The sequence below is a fragment of the Elephantulus edwardii genome, unplaced genomic scaffold (genome assembly GCF_000299155.1).
Source record: "Elephantulus edwardii isolate Elephantulus edwardi_28Jun2011 unplaced genomic scaffold, EleEdw1.0 scaffold00052, whole genome shotgun sequence".
NCBI lineage: Eukaryota > Metazoa > Chordata > Mammalia > Macroscelidea > Macroscelididae > Elephantulus > Elephantulus edwardii.
The window spans coordinates 17,823,169-17,840,325 of NW_006399802.1; the positions used below are offsets into that span (position 1 = coordinate 17,823,169).

The window sequence follows — 17,157 nt, forward strand, 5'->3', positions numbered from 1 at the left end:
TATATTCCTTCCATCTTCTTTTAATACTTCCTGGATCATTTAATATTCTGCCTAAAGCATCCTTGATTATAGCAACTCTAGGTTTGAATTTGTTTTTCAGTTCCTTGAGGCAGTGCAATTGGCAAAGGATAGAGCAGGGTTTAAAGCTGTTGTACATAGGGTCGCTATGAGTCGCAAATGACTCGATGGCACGTAACAACAACAACTATGTCTCTAGTGGTTTGAAACCACCATTGGTTCAATGGGGGAAAGATGGGCTGTCTCCTCCCATTACAATGGATAGCTTTGGAAGCTTAGTGGGGGGTTATGAGCTGGAGTCAACTTGATAGTAGTGACTTTGGTTTATGCTAGATTCCCCAGGGCTTGAGTGTGGCATCTGTGTTCTCCGTTCCTGCTTTTGACCACTCTCTTCTTTGGTGATACTTTTCTGAAGTCCAGAAATCTGAGTTATACATGCTACTACCTTTGCCTTTCTTTTTTGCCATAAATAATAGTTTCCATTTTTCTCCATAAGAAATCTTTTTAGATCTTCATATCTTTTTTTCCATCTTTTAAAATATTTTTGTACTGGTTTGCTTACAAAGTTCATATACATTGTGTTTTACACTGTTCTTCATTTACACTGTGATTCATACAATCATTTCCATGTGTTATGTTTTATAAAATTAATCATCATTGGACCTTGCCCATCATCACCCTGTCTTTTCAGGTCCCTGTCAGATCCTCCCATTTCCTTCACCCCCTCACTCCACCCACTAAACTGTGCAACCCTCTGGTTTCATCCCTACCCATCATCATCCCCCCACTCCTACCTCTTCTCCACTTAATATCCCCATACATGTTTTACTAGTTATCCTTCTTTTTAACAATAATATACCTTTCTTGATATTTTTCCTTGCCTCAGATTCCTCCATTTCAGTCAGCTCTACCCTTCCCTAGCCTTCTGTCATCAATAGCCTCCTTTGTCACATTCCTTGTGTTTCATTTTGAAGCTTTTGCTTCATCTGTTTATTTACTCATCTCAGCAGGAAAACTAGAAATGGAAAAAACTGGTCTAGTGCTTGGAATAATGTCTAATGATATTCCTAACATTTTAAAGACAACTAAAAAATAAAATCAGCCTTCTTTTTTCCGAAACCCTTCCACATGCCTGCACAAATCCTTGTGCATTGTTTGAGAAATGTGATATACTCTTTTCTGGCTTATTTACTTTTGGTGTTAGCCATCAAAAGGAGTCAGGGAAACTTTGGAATCTCTAACTACAAACCAGGAAGTTACATTTCCCCTCTAGTCACAACCCCAAAAGGCTCAAGTTGCTGGGTAGTTGGCAAGATACCTTCTCTTTGTCATCATAACACTCAGTCCTGTGGCAGAGACCAGCAAGACAGGCAATGATCCCCCTAATGAACATAGTCCTGGAATACCTGGAGGTCGTCAGAATAGACACAGGGATTCAGAAGAGGAATATACATTCTGAATGGTACTAGTATAGCCTTCATGAGAGAGAGCATGCTCTCGGTGTAGATACAGCTTCAAGGTGTAAGGAGGTATCTGCACTTATATTCTTCTTTTAATCTAAGCTGCTCCCATTCTATCAACACCTCTGCCTTTTGGGATAGACTTTCTTTTGACTACAGAATGCTAAAGAAGGATAGAGCTGGATGAAATGAAGAAGAGTCTGAGCAAGGAAAATATCAAGAAAGGTAACAGTCACCGAAGCCTGGGAGTCCTGGTCACTAAATGAAAACTTAATGAATATATGTATTTTAATCAAAACTGCTCAAAGGGAGAAATCTGATGTTATATCATTGGACCTTTTTCCCAACCCCTATCCCATGAATCACTGAATTATGTTCTGAAGAAGAGTTGCTATTTCATACATTTACAGAAAAAAAAAGACAATGCTGATGTGTGTTTCATACTTGACATAGCTAATCAAGTGGACTACCATGTTTCATGCTTTCTCTGATGTCTAATTGTCATATGTACCTACCTGCATTGTTGGAGACAATTTTAGACATCTGGTGGCATCACAGGTGCACAGAATTCCTTTACGTTCTTTCATTGTATTAACCAAGCCCGGTAGAGAGTATGCGTATAAACAAAACAGACACTGCCTCTTGGCATTGCTTGGTGGTGTTATCAGGTTTTAAACTGATGGACAGAGGGTTGTGCTGTGTGGTGTTTTTTGGTTGGTTTTTTTTTTTTTAACTTTTGTTTTTGATAAAAAGGAAAAGAATAAATGAGTAACAGCCAGTAGCCACACTAAATTGCTTCCAGCTGTCCTGCAGTTATGCAGAAAAAGCAAATATTCATTGCACAACCAACAGTTTTCATCTATCAGAGCAGCTGGATGTCTCAGAAGAGACCCAAAGCTTTATTGACTTGTCCAGATAATTTTGTTGTTATTGTCAAGTTAACTGTCTCATAGTGACCCCTGTGACCAACAGAACGGAACTCTTGACTTGCCTTCCCCATCCTCAAAATCGGTGTTGTCCTTGAACCTGTCTTTGCAGCCACTGTCTCAACTCATTTCACTGAGGGTCTTCTTTTTTGTTTCTCTGACCTTGTAGTTTGCCAAGCACAGTGTAATTCTTCAGGTATTGGCCCCTTCAGGGATTGACCCTTCCTGATTATATACCCTCACCTTTCTTGATTGTTTGGAGCATTCGGACTGTGTTTCTTCAAAGACAAATTTATTCTTTTGGAAATCCATAGTATATCCAATATTCTTCACACTTTAAATGCATCTGTTCTTCTTTGTCTTCTTTACTCATTATCCAACTTTCACATGCATATGATGTTAGTGAAAACACCCTCGCTTGGGTCAGGTGTCCCTACTTGTCAAAGGGAGACCACTGTTCTTCAGAATTTTAAGCAGACTTTTGGCAGCAGATGTGCTCAAAGTACTGCATCATTTTATTTCTTAACTGCTGCTTCCTTAGAAGATGACTGAGGAGCCAAGTAAAATAAAATCCTTCTCAACTTCAATATTTTCTCCATTAAACATGATATTAGTTCTTGGTCTAGTTGTGATGATTTTTGTTTTCTACATGTTGAAATGTAATCGATCCTGAAGTCTTTGATCTGCATTAGTAAATACTTCAAGTTCTCTTTGCTTTCAGCTGGCAAGGTTGTGTCACTTGCATATCACAGGTCATTTTAGGAGTTTCCTCCAATTCTGATGCCATATTCTTCTTTATGTAATCTAGCATACAGATTGCATAAGTGTGGTAAAGGGTATAGTCCTCAAGCACACCTTTTCTGATTTTAAACTATGCAATATCTCCTTTCTACAAATAATTGGTGACTGTTGGACACTTTCGGAATTTAAACAATCCAATTTTAAAATAAAAGTACTTGTTTATAATGGAAAGGTTCTTCTTAGATTCTTTTTTCCTCATCTCCCTACAAAAGAAGAATAATCAACTGGAGACGTTTTTGTAAGAAGCAGAGTGAAGAAAGACATTCTCCGATTCACTTTGCATTCTGACGATTAACAAGTGAACATCAAAACTGCCTTAGAGTAGGTCCTAGTTCATAGCAACCATGCAGAGCAGAGTAAGTTCCCATAGGTTCTACAGCTCTAAATCCTTAGAGAAGCTGTCTTTTCTCCCACAGGGTCTCTGGTGGATTTGAATCACTGGAATTTTGATTAGCAGCTGAATGCACTGACCACACTGCTACCAAAGCCCTCTTAATTGCATTTCGCCTCCTCCCCCATCCTTGGAAAAGATATCCATCTAAAATGATTACCTTTTATCAAGCACCGTGATGAGCTTCTCTTTAGCACTGGTTCATCTTCATGCTGTTGAATCTTCTCTTCTATGTTTTCAATTGACAGTGCCCACTCCACAGGGAGTTGCTCTCCCAGGCAAAGGCCACACTTCTCTGGGGATTCAAATCCACCAGTGGTTCTGAGGGGGAAATATGGACAATCTCCACTCGTGTTATTTCAAGCCTCAAAAACGCAAAGGAGAGTCAGCTATGAGTTGGTTTCAACCTGACAGGAATATTACGGTTTTGGGTTTCACATGCATAGCCATTGTCCCTTCAGATTTTAATAGGTCAGTGGTCAACTGCCACTAGAATCTGCCATTGGTTTTCCAAATTATGCATCATATTTTCTGGAAGAATTTTCAAAAATTCTTTTCTGTTTATGCTATCCACATAGTGGCAGAATTATTACTATGATGCGAGGAGAAGGTAGGTGCCTTTTTCCAGTGTTGAACAGCCATGTACAGTTTTCTTCAGACTATTTAATATTCTTTGGTCATTTTAATAGGTATTCATGTGGAACCTAGTTCAGGTTCTCTTAGAAAGCAAAGGAATCTTTGCAGTCTTCTCTTCCATTTCATAATCACTAGCTGTGACCCATTCTCTCAGGGTGTTTATTTACAGTTTAGAAGTTTATATAGCTTTGTCCCACTGGTTCTACTATCTTCATGGATATATTATAACATATACGAGTGGCATCCACTTTCTAAAAAACTTGCTTCTGGAAACTCTATGAACTTTGATAAGTGTGAATAGTTGTAGAGGGGCTTCAGGCCTTTTGTTCACAGGGTCGCTATGAGTCGTGCTCGACTCGAAGGCTATCAACAACAACAATATTAATATGGAAAAATACCATCTCTCAAACTTATATATAGTCATGGGTGTAGTTCACTCAATATCTCTCCTATGATTAAAATGACAATCTTACAGCCCAATCTACTTATTTCAAAAAAAGAAAAGGAAATTACTAGACTCCCCCCACTCCTCCCCCACTATTCAAGGAGGCACACTTAGCATATATTTTCAGGAGCAGCCAGTTTTAGAGAGGCACAACATGCTGGGGAAAGTAAAGGTCAGTAAAAGAGAGGAATACCCTCAAAGAAATGGATTGGCACAGTGTAGTCACATGACAGAAATTGTGGAATGGTGCAGGATAGGACAAGGTTCAGATCTGTTGTTCATAGGGTCACTGTGAGTCATAGTGGACTCGAGAACACCTCACACCAGACAGGGAGGGAGCTCTAGTGGCCTAGTGGATAAGAAATTGTGCTGCCAGCCCAGAACGGGATTTAATACACTAGCTATTTTGCAGAGGGAAAATGAGCAATCCCTCATGCAATTTAGAGCCTCTAAAAACTTGCAGGACCATCAGCTATGAGTCAGTTCCAATTCGACAGCATTTAACAACTCTTACTGGAAATAACTTTAATAATACTCATTTTTGCTATTGTCCAGCAACACTGCCTTGAGTCGAACTCATGGAAACCCTTGTTGTGTTCCATCCAGTCAGAACTGACCCACAGCTGACCTCTCCAAAGGGTTTTCAGAGGCAATAAATTCTGTGGGAGGAGATTGCTCATCCTTCTCTCACAAAGCACTTGGTGAATTTTAACCACATACCTTTGGGATTGCAGTGAAGTTTCTTACCACTAGGCTACCAGAGCTTCATGGGGTTCTTGGAGAACTGAACCCTGATGGCTAACAGAGGGAAATTCTGCTCTATACAGTGCTTGAGCTAATGATTTCTGTGTTTGCTCAGCTTGAAAATATTGTCTGTGTAAGGAAGCATTCTGTTTCTGGGGAAACTCAATATTTTCTTGAACTATTTCTCCAAATCAGCTTAATTTACAAATCTTGGACCTCTCTTGATGTTTCCTGGGGTCTTTCAGGGGTTTACTGGTTCTCATTTCTGAATATAATTGGAAAAATATCACAAAGAAATTTAGCCTTTCTAAGTGCTAGAAGTAAGTAAGCTTCTATTCCTAAACAAAGTGACCCACATCAGAAGAGATGGAATTTTTTGAGCTCCTTATTGGCTAAAGCCCTAATTTGTATCAAAAGTTTAAAAGAAAAAAGTTCGTCATGGGTTACAGAAGCTCTGAATGAATCACAGGTTGAATTAAATAGGAATCACAGATGTAACAAATATGAGATTGTATGTGTAGCTATTGTACTGTACAATCTAAACTTAATTCATGCCGATCGGGGTCATGGATGGTTAATCAACACTCTTGGCACGAGCAGCCAGGAAATCAAAAGATGAATTGCATTAGGTAAATCTGCTCTCAAGGACCTCTCCAGAGTGCTGAAGAGCATGGATGTCCGTCTAGAGACTAAGGTACACCAGGTCCAGGCCATGGTCTCTGCAATTACTTGCTGTGGAACAGAAAGCTGGACAATGACCAAGATGACAGAATTGATGCCTTTGCGTTGTGGTGCTGGAGAAGAGTTTTGAACATACAATGGACTTCCAAGAGAACGAAGAGGTCTGTCCTAGAGAGGGTGAAACCAAGCTGCTCCTGCGAGGTAAAACTTTGAGACTCTGTCTCATATACTTTGGTCATATAGCCAAGAGTGGCCAGTCTTTCGAGAAGGGATATCATGCTTGGAAAGGTGGAGGGACAGAGAAGAGGAGAAAGGCCGGATAAGATAGATTGACACAATAACTGGGATAATGAGGGTAAGTATGTCAGAGACAGTGAGATTGGCTCAGGATAGAGCAGAGTTCAGGGCTATTGTGCACAGGGTCACTATGAGTCACAAGGTACTCATAACAATGGCACATAACAACAAATCAATATTGAGAATTTTGTTTTGATGAGTCTCTTTGTCCTTCTTACAAATTCTTAAACAGACTATCATTTCCAGTGTGATCTCTAAATCAAAACCCACCATTTAATCTCATTTCAAACCCATAGTCTCCTATCTAATTTAAGTCATATCTGCCTGCCTCTCCCCACTGCCAGTCTCTCTTTCATTGCAGACCTTGTAGACAGCTCTGCTCTACACACTTGGGATGTCATCAACAACACAACCACCTGGAATTAGGACAGGACAGAACTCATCAACACCTGGAGAACAAAGAGAACTCAGTCAACTATTATTTTGTATCTACCTCCTTTCTCCTCTTCTCTAGTTTCTCTGACAAGCTGATGACAAGGAGGTTTTACAGGGAAAGAGACAAAACAACTTTTCTTTAACAGGAGTAACCTTGATGTTCTCTGTTGATTGTTTTGTTGTTGTTGACTAACACCATCTATGATAAGGCCATTCCCATTACCAGTGCTTCATGCATATGCCTTTGTTTAATCCTTACAACCTTACAACTGAGTACCTTTATGATTCTCATTTTTATAGATCAAAGAACTAAAACACAGCGAGATGGCCAAGCTCACACAGCTAGTGATGGCAGAGTCAGTATTTAAGCCCAGCAGGCTCTAGAGTCCTGACTTTTAACATTCTGATGAGTTATTAATACCACTGTGTTCCGGCATCTAAATCCTGGCTTTCTCCTAGGACAGTCAAGTTCTTTGGAGAGTCCCCAGAGGTTTCTATGTGACACATGTTCTTGATTTAGGAGAACGTGTACTCATTTCACCTCTCATTATTCCAACACTACATCTCTGTCCTTTTTGTGATTTCTTACTTTTTCCTGGTGGCCAGTTCTCTTAGCTTAGCTACCTTCCACAGCTAACCAGTTGACTCATGGGAAACCCCTACATCCCTGCTGCTCCAAATGGTGCTCCAAATCCTCTGCCTGCCCTGCTGTCTCTCCTTAGTTACCTTTCTTCCCTACCCCATGACTCTGTTTGGATGGACACAGTAAGAAGAATATCAAAGACCTGGCATGGGCACGTGGACGGCTGGATAGTGATATGCTTGAAATCCCAATCTCCTTTTCTCATTGCCAGCACCCTCTTTTGGCTAGAATAGGCATGGATTGCAAAATCCTTTCCTTTCTTCTTAGTGAAAAAGTACCCTTGTATGCGGCCAACAATTTGGGATTTCTGTTTCTCCCTGTAGTCTTCCCTTTACACACTCTAGAGGTGGTAAAAAATGATATACACCAAGCTGAGTTTGAGATTGGGAGTGGGAGGGCCAATTCAGCTATTTCTTATTACTTTCAGTCTGAAATGGTTATGATTGTCTTAAAAAGATAATGTTATTAAAATACCCTTTGCTCACCTTTGAGTCCCATTTTATAATTCCTAGACAAAAAAGTTCATTTTGTAACCATATTTTTTTTTTTTCAAGATGAAGGAATCTAGAGAAATCACTCATCTTGCTTTGGTTTATTTTTACTGAGATTCAGTCTTGTTTTAATTTGAAGGCTGCAACCCAATATTGATTATAAGGTCCACTTATCAGAACAAAGCATGGGGTGATTATGCTCTTCTGGATATTTCAAGGGAAAAATATCAAGCTATGTGTCTGTTTTTACATGTTTCCTAAAATCCTTTTCCGTATTCCTTGAGGGCATGCCAAGTACTGGTGAGAAAGCAAAATAAATATAAGAAAATCCATCCTGCAAGTGGTTAGGACAAAAATACCAGCATTTCCCTAGGCTGAATATAGTACATTTATTGCTGTGATGGGTCAGTCAGTAGGAAGTTGTGCTGCTAACTCCAACGTGGTACATCAGTCGGTTCTTATCTATCAGCACCCCCATGGGAGAAAGATGGGCGATCTCCTTTCAAGTGCTTTACAGTCTCTGAAAACCCACTGAAGGGTCAGCTATGAGTCGACTATGTTGGGTGTTGATTATAGACCTAAGTGAGATGAAATAATTGAAAACTCCAATCTTTAATCCATCATAAAATGTTGGAAAACGTGTCTGAAAATGCCACGGAATACAAACATATTAATATCATAATTTACTGTTTTCCCTTGCTTCTAAAACTTGATAAATCTCCATGACTTTTAAAAGTAGAGATTGATTTCTAAACTTCACTGAATAAAATCTCCATAAATATTTTTAAAAACATACATTCTAGGTTACAAACAACTAGTTGTAAGCAAATCTTATAAACCTAAAAATGAATAATTAACATTTATCAGAGTCCATTTATAGAACAGAAAGACAAATCCATTCTATCTGTAGACTTGAGTGACTAATATGTCAATAGTAGTTTTTAAATAGTAACAAACATATCAAAGGCAAGAAAAACACTAATAGTAGGAGAAACAATATGCAGAGGACACCAGAGTATATGTAAATCCCAGTTCATAGGGATGAACTGCTAACTCCCAGTCCCTATTTCTCTGCTGGTTCAAATTCAAAGCAGTTCTATCGGAGGCAATTACCTCCCATGCAGTTTACAGACTCAGAAACTTTCTGGAGGATCAGCTATGAGTCAGCCCCAATTCCATTCAGTGAAAAGAAGAGAAGAAAGATACTTTATCTAGTTTGTTTTGCTACATTTAAACTGTATTGAAAATAAAGTCTATGCTTTTATTAAAAAAATTATAAATGTAGAATTATTACATCTCAGGAAGATTAACTCCTATTTAAAGGAATCCAATGAATTAGGGGAAGGGGAGAGAGGAAAAAGATGCACCAACAAATGAATGAAAACCCATCCTGTAAACGTTCACTAAAATTACAATTTTTTAAAAATCTTCAAAACTGCCAAAAGAAAACACTTTAATGGAGCTAATCTGAAGTCTTCAAAAGGAGTTAGCCTCCAGCATTATGGAAAATTGTAATAAAAAGCAAATTCACTTTTGACAAAGCATATGTTATACCTTTTACTTTTGTAATGGGGATATGACTACAGGAAGGAAATCAATAACAAACATGTGGTAGAGTGTGATGTCTTATACTTCTTAATCCAGAAAAAGGTAATAGAGTGGTTCAGAACTGCTGTCCAGGTCACACCTTCCCAAAGGACTCACATGCCTTGAGTGGTCTGAGAGGGGCAGACATCTATTTTGGGAGCCCCATGACTCACTAGAGTAGAGCATTATCCCCTCACCATCCTAAGCGTTTACCTCTGTGGGCACAAGTTGCTGCATTATTTGAGATGTACATAATTTGAGTGCATAATGAAATGTAAATGGAGTTCCACTAAGATTTTAAAGATGGTGACTAACTAACGGTGCCCGTTGAACTGTGCTTTGTAGGGTTTTCAAAGGCTGGTTTAACCATAAGTAGGTAAGTCACCAAGTTTTTTTCCCAAGATGCCTCTGGGTGGACTTGGACTTACAAATTAGCATGTCAATCATTTGTACCCCCCATCCTCATCCCCCCCCCACGACCCTCAAGTACTCCAAGAGGAGGAGACCTTAAACAAGATGGATTGACATAGTGACTATAACAATAGTCATGACAATATCAGAGACTGTGAGGATGTGGCAACCCTAATGCAAGATTTAAATTAGTTATTCATTGGGTCACTGTGAATCATGATCAATTTGATAGCACTTGGCAACAACAACAAGAGCGACTCTAAACAGTGACTAAAACAGTATACAATACATTGTTTGTCCTTGAGTGGATACTAACTCATGGCGATCCCAGCTGAGTATTAATGGAAGTCTGAGTTTGGTGGCTAACAGGGAAGTTCTGCTTCGTAATACTGTTTGGGCTGACGATGTCCATGCTTAATTAGGCTTGACAATGAGAATCAGATATAGAAGATTGCAGTTTCTAGAAAGACTCAACATTTTCTTATTCTTCAAATTGCCTCACTTATGCACACCTAGCTTTCTAGCCGAAATTCCCTAGCATTGGAATTTTTCAGAAATGTAGAGATTAGATTTATTATATTGAAATTGTCTCCTCTAAGCCATAAGATGAAAATGTACTAACTTTTTTTTCTTTTCTTTTAATTTTATTTTCTGTGGACACTCCTTTGCTGTTAACAGAGTGGAGGTAAGCTGTTTTGGGATTTGTTTGACTTGTCATCTAACTTCCATTTTCTAAATGCTGAGTACAGTTATGTTTTAGAAACTGTTTCATCTTGAATCCTTTTAATACTCTTGCCAGATAATGATGATAATGAAGATAAAGCTAGACAATATCTGTTGAATACTTATATATCAGGCACTGTATGAAGATGGTTAGATGCGTCAATTACATTTACTAGGGAGTTCTTGTAGTGTCATAGAGACCTGTGCTAGGAACCCGGTGGTCACACCTCTCTGGAGGTTTGAATCCACCAGTGACTCTTTAGGAGAAAGATGAGCAATTATCTGTGTGATTTCCAGCCTTGGGAACCCAAAGAAGGGCCAAGTATGGCTTGGTTAGAACTCAACACAATGAATTTTAAATTAAAGTTATCCTTTTGAAATACACACATAAAATAGGTACTATTATTATTCCTATTTTATGAAAAGAGATGGAAACTTCCTCCGAACTAGATTGTATAAGTGACTTCGACAGGTGGTAAGTGGCAGAGTTAGAAGCTGGGCTCAGCACTGACCACCAAACCTTCTCCCAAAGATATACTCTGTAGCATCATCTTGAAATACAACATTTTAACTTAGAATTTTATTTGCACTTCATTATTAAATTTAATTTTATAAAAACTCTTAAAAATGTAATAACCAGTTTTCTCTAATTTTACAGATGAGGAAACTGAATTTGGAAAGATTAATCGACAATAAGTAATGATATAAGCAAAAATGGTTTTAGGATGCTTTACTTAATATTTCAGTTATCCCATTAGGCAAGATCTATCATTATCCATATTTTGCACAAAGAGCTTGACTCACCAAGAGTGTCCAATGCCACATAGCTAGCAAATGATAAAACTTTAATTAGAGTCCAGGCATACAAACTCAAGAACCTAGATTCATAACTACACCACCAAAGTGCCTAATTCAGTTAGCATAGTAACTGAAGAGGTTGGGAACACATTCATTGACTGAGTTTAACTCTTCAGAACAAAATAAAATTCACTGCATAGGAAAATTTTCTTTTCAACATTGTTCCTATTCCTTTGATATATTCAGTTACCAACGCATGCTTAGTAAAACTTATGGCATGGCTGTATCAGTTCCATAGGACAGAGATATCTCACCACTAAGGCTCTCTAGAGAGAGACATGGAACAATCCCTAAAGTGGTGTTTGGCACAAATGTGGTATAAATTAAGATACAGACCACTAGCAAAAGAGATGTGCCTTTTGTTCACACACCATCCAGCTTACCTGCTCTCCCTGTATTATTGATTTTTCTCTGAAACTTCCCAATCTATTATTGGCACTATATTAGAAAATTTGGTGGTAAGGAATTGCATTGACAGCTCCTTACAGGTGGTTCACATCCATGGGAGAAAGAAGGACAATCTCCTCCCAGGGAATTTGTAATCTCTATAAACCTACCTAAGGGTTGGCTATCAGTCAGTTCTGACTCAATGACATATAACAGCAACATATTAGAAAACACAGAAACAACATACACACTTTGCTTCCAAGGGGAGAATCAGGTAAAACAAAAACAAACAAGTACAAAAAAGGTTCCAGTTCATGACAACCTTATGTGTTGTAGAATAGAACTGGACTCCATAAGAGTTTTCAAGGGTCTGGTCTTCAGAAGCAGGTCACCAAGCCGTTCTTCCACTCACGGTCCCCCTGAGTGAATTTTAACCACCCAGGGACTGAGCAGTAATGATATAAGAGGAAATGTCTGTCCTAGGTGAGAGAGGGGGTATTCTTATGTTCTCCCTAGAGGGGAAGAGGGAAAGGAATATGTGGAGATTCAACTGGAGATGTTAGCATACCATAGCTGGTCACCTGGGTTGCCCTTGGACAAAACATATGTTCAAAATGAGTCAACTTCTCCCTCATAACAACTAGAAGCATTTAGAGGAAATGCCTACTCAATGTGAACACTGGTGGCCTAGAGTTAAGACGTTGCACTGCAATCCCAAAGGCACATGGTTATAATCCACCAGCTGCTCTGTGGGAGAAAGATGGGCTATCTCCTCCTGTGGGATTTATGGTCTCTGAAAATGACTAGAGGGTCAACTTCAGTTCCAACTCGACAGGCACACAATAACTGAAAGTGATTGATATATTTTAAAACAGAGGAAGGAAGAGTAAAAGGTGTAGAGTAAAAAGAATGTGCATTGCAATCCTTTCAGTGTTCTGTTTTACCAGGGAGAGTTTTCTGTTAGGAAAAAACCCCCAAAACAAACCAATCAAATATTCACTGTAGTCTCCACAAAGATAAACTTTACAAAAGGAAGATCAGCTAAGCTCTGTTTGCCAGGAAGGGAGGGACGGACCAGCTCTGTCTCCAGGGTTTGCTAGCATTTTTAGAAGAGAGTCTCGCAGATCATTTCAAACTCGCCAATGTGTTGTGAATTGATCCCTGTGACCTCAGTCTGACTGCTGGAATGAACAACACAACCCCCTACTCTAAGTGTTGCTACATCGGCAGTCCAGGAATTGCTCTTGGAGAAACACCACTTTTTGATACAGATGAGTCTCATCATTTTGCAGAAGACAGCAAGAGATTCTGGAAATTCCTTGCATTCATATCATTCACTAGTTCTTGCTGAGAATTTTTTCTTTTTAAGTGATAGGTTTAGGAGATTGAGAAACAAAATGGCCATCTACTTCCACGCCTTGCTTCTAAAATTTGATCTCAGAGTAAAATTTGAGTTTACAAGTCTCTCCAGAAAAGGAGAGAAAATGTGGGAAAGGGAATAATTGTACAATCACTCAAACTGATCAAGCAGTCTGGTTTTGTTTTTTGGTTGTTGAGTACAGATGTGCTCCCAATGCCAGCTCCTCCATTCCCCGGGGAGCATCCCCAAGTAGTTAATAATAGAATAATAACCTTCATTAGTTATTACAAAAATTATATATAAATGGTTTTTATGTGCCATAGAATTGGAGCCAACTCATAGCTGACCTTCCAGTGAGTTTTCAGAAATGGTATATCGCATGGTTGTACAGCTTTCTCCTGGTGCCATGACTCTTCCTAGCCATTTTAACATGGTTAAAAATCTAGATCTCATGGAAGTTTTCACAGGCCACTGCTCTTAAGATTAGAATTAAATTAGAACCAAAATGAAACTATTTCAAATTAAAGATTAGTCTCATTTCTTTTGAAATAGTATTCTACTAAACTTCGAGGATTTTCTGTTATAATTATCTAGTTCATGCTCAGAAAAGATGAAGATACAATATACTTAATACTGAAGTTGTTTTCAACATTTTCTAGGGATTTTATTAGGAGAAGCAGGGTAAAAATTCTGGAGAGAAGAATTGATTGTTACTTGTTTCTATTCATTATAAAAAGGCTATTTTTGTTCACATTTTTGTTTCACTTTTTAATGTGTTTTTTTCTTACATAATTAAAGAAAAAGTCACATTTTTTATCTTTAAAAATACTTATGTAAAACAGTGACAAAGAAAGCCATTTAATATCTAACATGTGACAGCAGAGCCTGGATAAATAATTGCCCTCTCAGAGATACTGGCAAGAGCAATTTACTTTTACATATTGCATGTTTTTTCTTAAGTGAAATAAGATACATCTGTTCTAATTTGTGTTGTCTTTTTTATTGAAAAATGTAATCAACATGTGAGACTATTTTGTAAACCAGGATGAGCTATTATTTCTTAGTTGTAATTATTATTTGGTTTTATAAAAAATGCATTATTCTTATTTTCTAACATTCCTTATTGTTAAGATCCATTAAGTCACATTTGCATTCATAGTGACCCTGTGTGATTGAGTACAGCTATCCCATAGGGTCTCTAGGCTGTAATCCTTATGGAACTAGATCATTAGGTCTTTATCTTGAGGAACCGCTGGGTGAGTTCAAACCATCAGCTTTTCAATTACTAACCAAGTGCTTAATCATTGCATCACCAGGGTTCCTTCTAACTTTTGTACTATCATCATAAACTGGGTTCCCTAAGAGGCTGGATCATAGGCTATTTCTGAGTATTTTCTCATCATTGCCTCATACAAATCTAAATAAAAATGTGCCTTGATGAGAGCTTTCCAACATGGTGAAAGATCTAGGTCTGATATAAGGCATAAAAATGTATTCAAGTCCCCTCACAGTGCCTACCTATAATAAATGCTCAACAAATATAATCAGATAAGGGTAAAAAATAGAATTACAACTTCAGCATTCCATTAAAGAACAAATGAGTAAGTACTAGAATGAGTAAGTACTGGAAGATATGATAAGGGACGATCAGCACCTTTTTCCAGTCTTTCTTTGTCCTCTCTAGTTTTATCCTGTAAGCTAAAATATTGCTCTTTTGCTCAAACAATTCAAACTCATGGCCACAGAGCCAGAGTTGCTGATGGATTTGAATCACCTAGGAAGCAAGCCCTTTAGTTTAGCATCACTACTCATAATAGACTGAATTCACAATTCTCCCACTAACATTACACTATTAGCATTTTATTTTCTAAATTAAAAATAATTACACCCACTTCTCTCTTCTTAATATGGCTAGGTTTCAAAGATCAGGTCATTATGTGAAACTGAAGGATAAACATATTACATTGCAAAACAGAGGAGGACAACATCATTGCTTTACTGCCAAGCCACCAGGAATCACAGCCCAGTCAAGTTCACACAACAACTTATCATCACAGCCAATGTAACTCTTGAATCACACTTCAAAGCCCATTACTACCAGTTGATATAGCTAAAGTACAAAATAGATATTGTCACAAATGTAAAATGTTGGATGAGATTGTTGATAAATAAGTTGTATTGTTGTTGCTAAGTATCTCTGAGTTGGAATCATCTGATAGTTAACCCTCCAGCAGGTTTTCTGAGGTAGTTAATTATATGGAAGCTGCCCCATTTTTCTCCTGCTGAGCAGCAGGTAGATTTAAAGCATGTACTTTTGTATTGGCAGCACAGTCTCATACATCTAACCCACCAGAGCTTCCTCAGTGAGTTGTTGTTGTTGTTGATGTGTACCATAGAGTTGGAACTGACCTGTAGTAGCTGACCCTCCAAGTACGTTTTCAGAGGCAGTTAATCATATGGGAGTAGATTGCTTATCCTTTTCCCATGGAGCTGATGGTAGCCTTGAACTGCATGGGTTCGGGATTGTAGCACAGCGTCTTGCCACTAGGCCACCAGAGCTCCCTAAATTAAGAGTAGCTGTTGATGATTGCCATTGGGTCAAACACAACTCATAGTGACCCTATGAATAAGAGGCCTGAACCCTTTCTATAACTAGAGTCATTTATCAAAGTTCATAGAGTTTCCAGAGGCATGTTGTTTAGGAAATGAAGTAGGTATATTTGTATCACTTTAGAGATTAGAACATTAGAGCTCTATGTGTCTAAATGACTTTCCCAAGAGCATGTGATGACACCACAGAACAATTAAAGATGCTTCTTAGCTTCTCTGGGAGCCTATGTCTTCTCCTCCCAACATGGCTTTATTTAATGGAATGTGGGGATAAGTATGAGAATTAATGATTTTGAATATAAGAATGTTTATTGTTCTACAAAAGTCAGGTACTTAACTGTTGCAGCATGTCAATAAACTAGCTCTTTATAAAGCTGAGAGCTTTTAGGGGCAGGGTAACTATTATCATGCCCCATCATTTGTCATGTCAGGATGAATATGCATTTAGTTCTATTTACTGCTCTGTCAGCTTATTTGCAAGAAAGGAGGGGGGTGGCTTAAATAAGAGCAATTACATTTCATTTCTAACATAAATTATAAACATATCCAAATCTATCCAGTCTTTGATAGTTTACAAAGTTTTTCACATCTATTATCATATTTTGGTTTTCATAGTAGCTCTCTTGTGGAACTAGAGATAATTATAATTGCAGCTGGATATGAAGACAAAATTCAGATGTAGCTTCCTCACCAATTAACTAGTATCATTCTCTTCTGTTTCTGTGATGCAGATGTGAAAACTGTGGGTGAGGGGCATGGGGATAGCAGACTGAGAGCCAAGAAATAGCATGTGATTGGGAATGTTGTTCATTGCTTCTTTCAGCAAACCACAGAAAGATAACAAAGGTTACTGTGCCCAGTACAGAGGAGAAGTGTGCAGCACCGTCCTAGCCACAGATGCTCTTGTTTTCTTCAACACTTCCTATGCTGACCCTGAGGAAGCACAAGAGCTCTTGGTTCACACAGGCTGGACTGAACTGAAAGCAGTGAGTCCACTCTGCAGGCCAGCTGCTGAGGCTCTGCTGTGTAACCATGTCTTCCAAGACTGTAACCCTGGAGCAGTACCTACTCCCAAGCCCATCTGCAGGTAAAAGAAATACTCAAATGAATAAATTAAATCTATGTTTGTCTGCAAGCAAGTAATGTTTTCAAAAGAAGCAGTCATGTGCAGTAGTAAAGGCAACAGCTCCCTTTTGTCTAAAATGGAAGATACTAAATTATTGTTGAGTCAAGTACAACTGCTAGAGACCCTG

General features: G+C 38.4%; 1 protein-coding gene across 6 annotated transcripts in view; it reads left to right on the top strand.

The window, feature by feature from the left end:
• MUSK (muscle, skeletal, receptor tyrosine kinase) overlaps window positions 1-17,157 on the top strand; it is a 130,486-nt gene that overhangs the window by 95,959 nt on the left and 17,370 nt on the right. For 4 of the 6 annotated variants that reach the window (XM_006886932.1, XM_006886930.1, XM_006886931.1 and 1 more), the window contains 2 exons: window positions 10,645-10,651; window positions 16,728-16,991. In XM_006886932.1, the coding sequence (XP_006886994.1) occupies window positions 10,645-10,651; window positions 16,728-16,991 (271 nt within the window). The remainder of the gene's footprint in view (window positions 1-10,644; window positions 10,652-16,727; window positions 16,992-17,157) is intronic. The other 2 variants (XM_006886934.1, XM_006886935.1) reach the window with 1 other exon arrangement.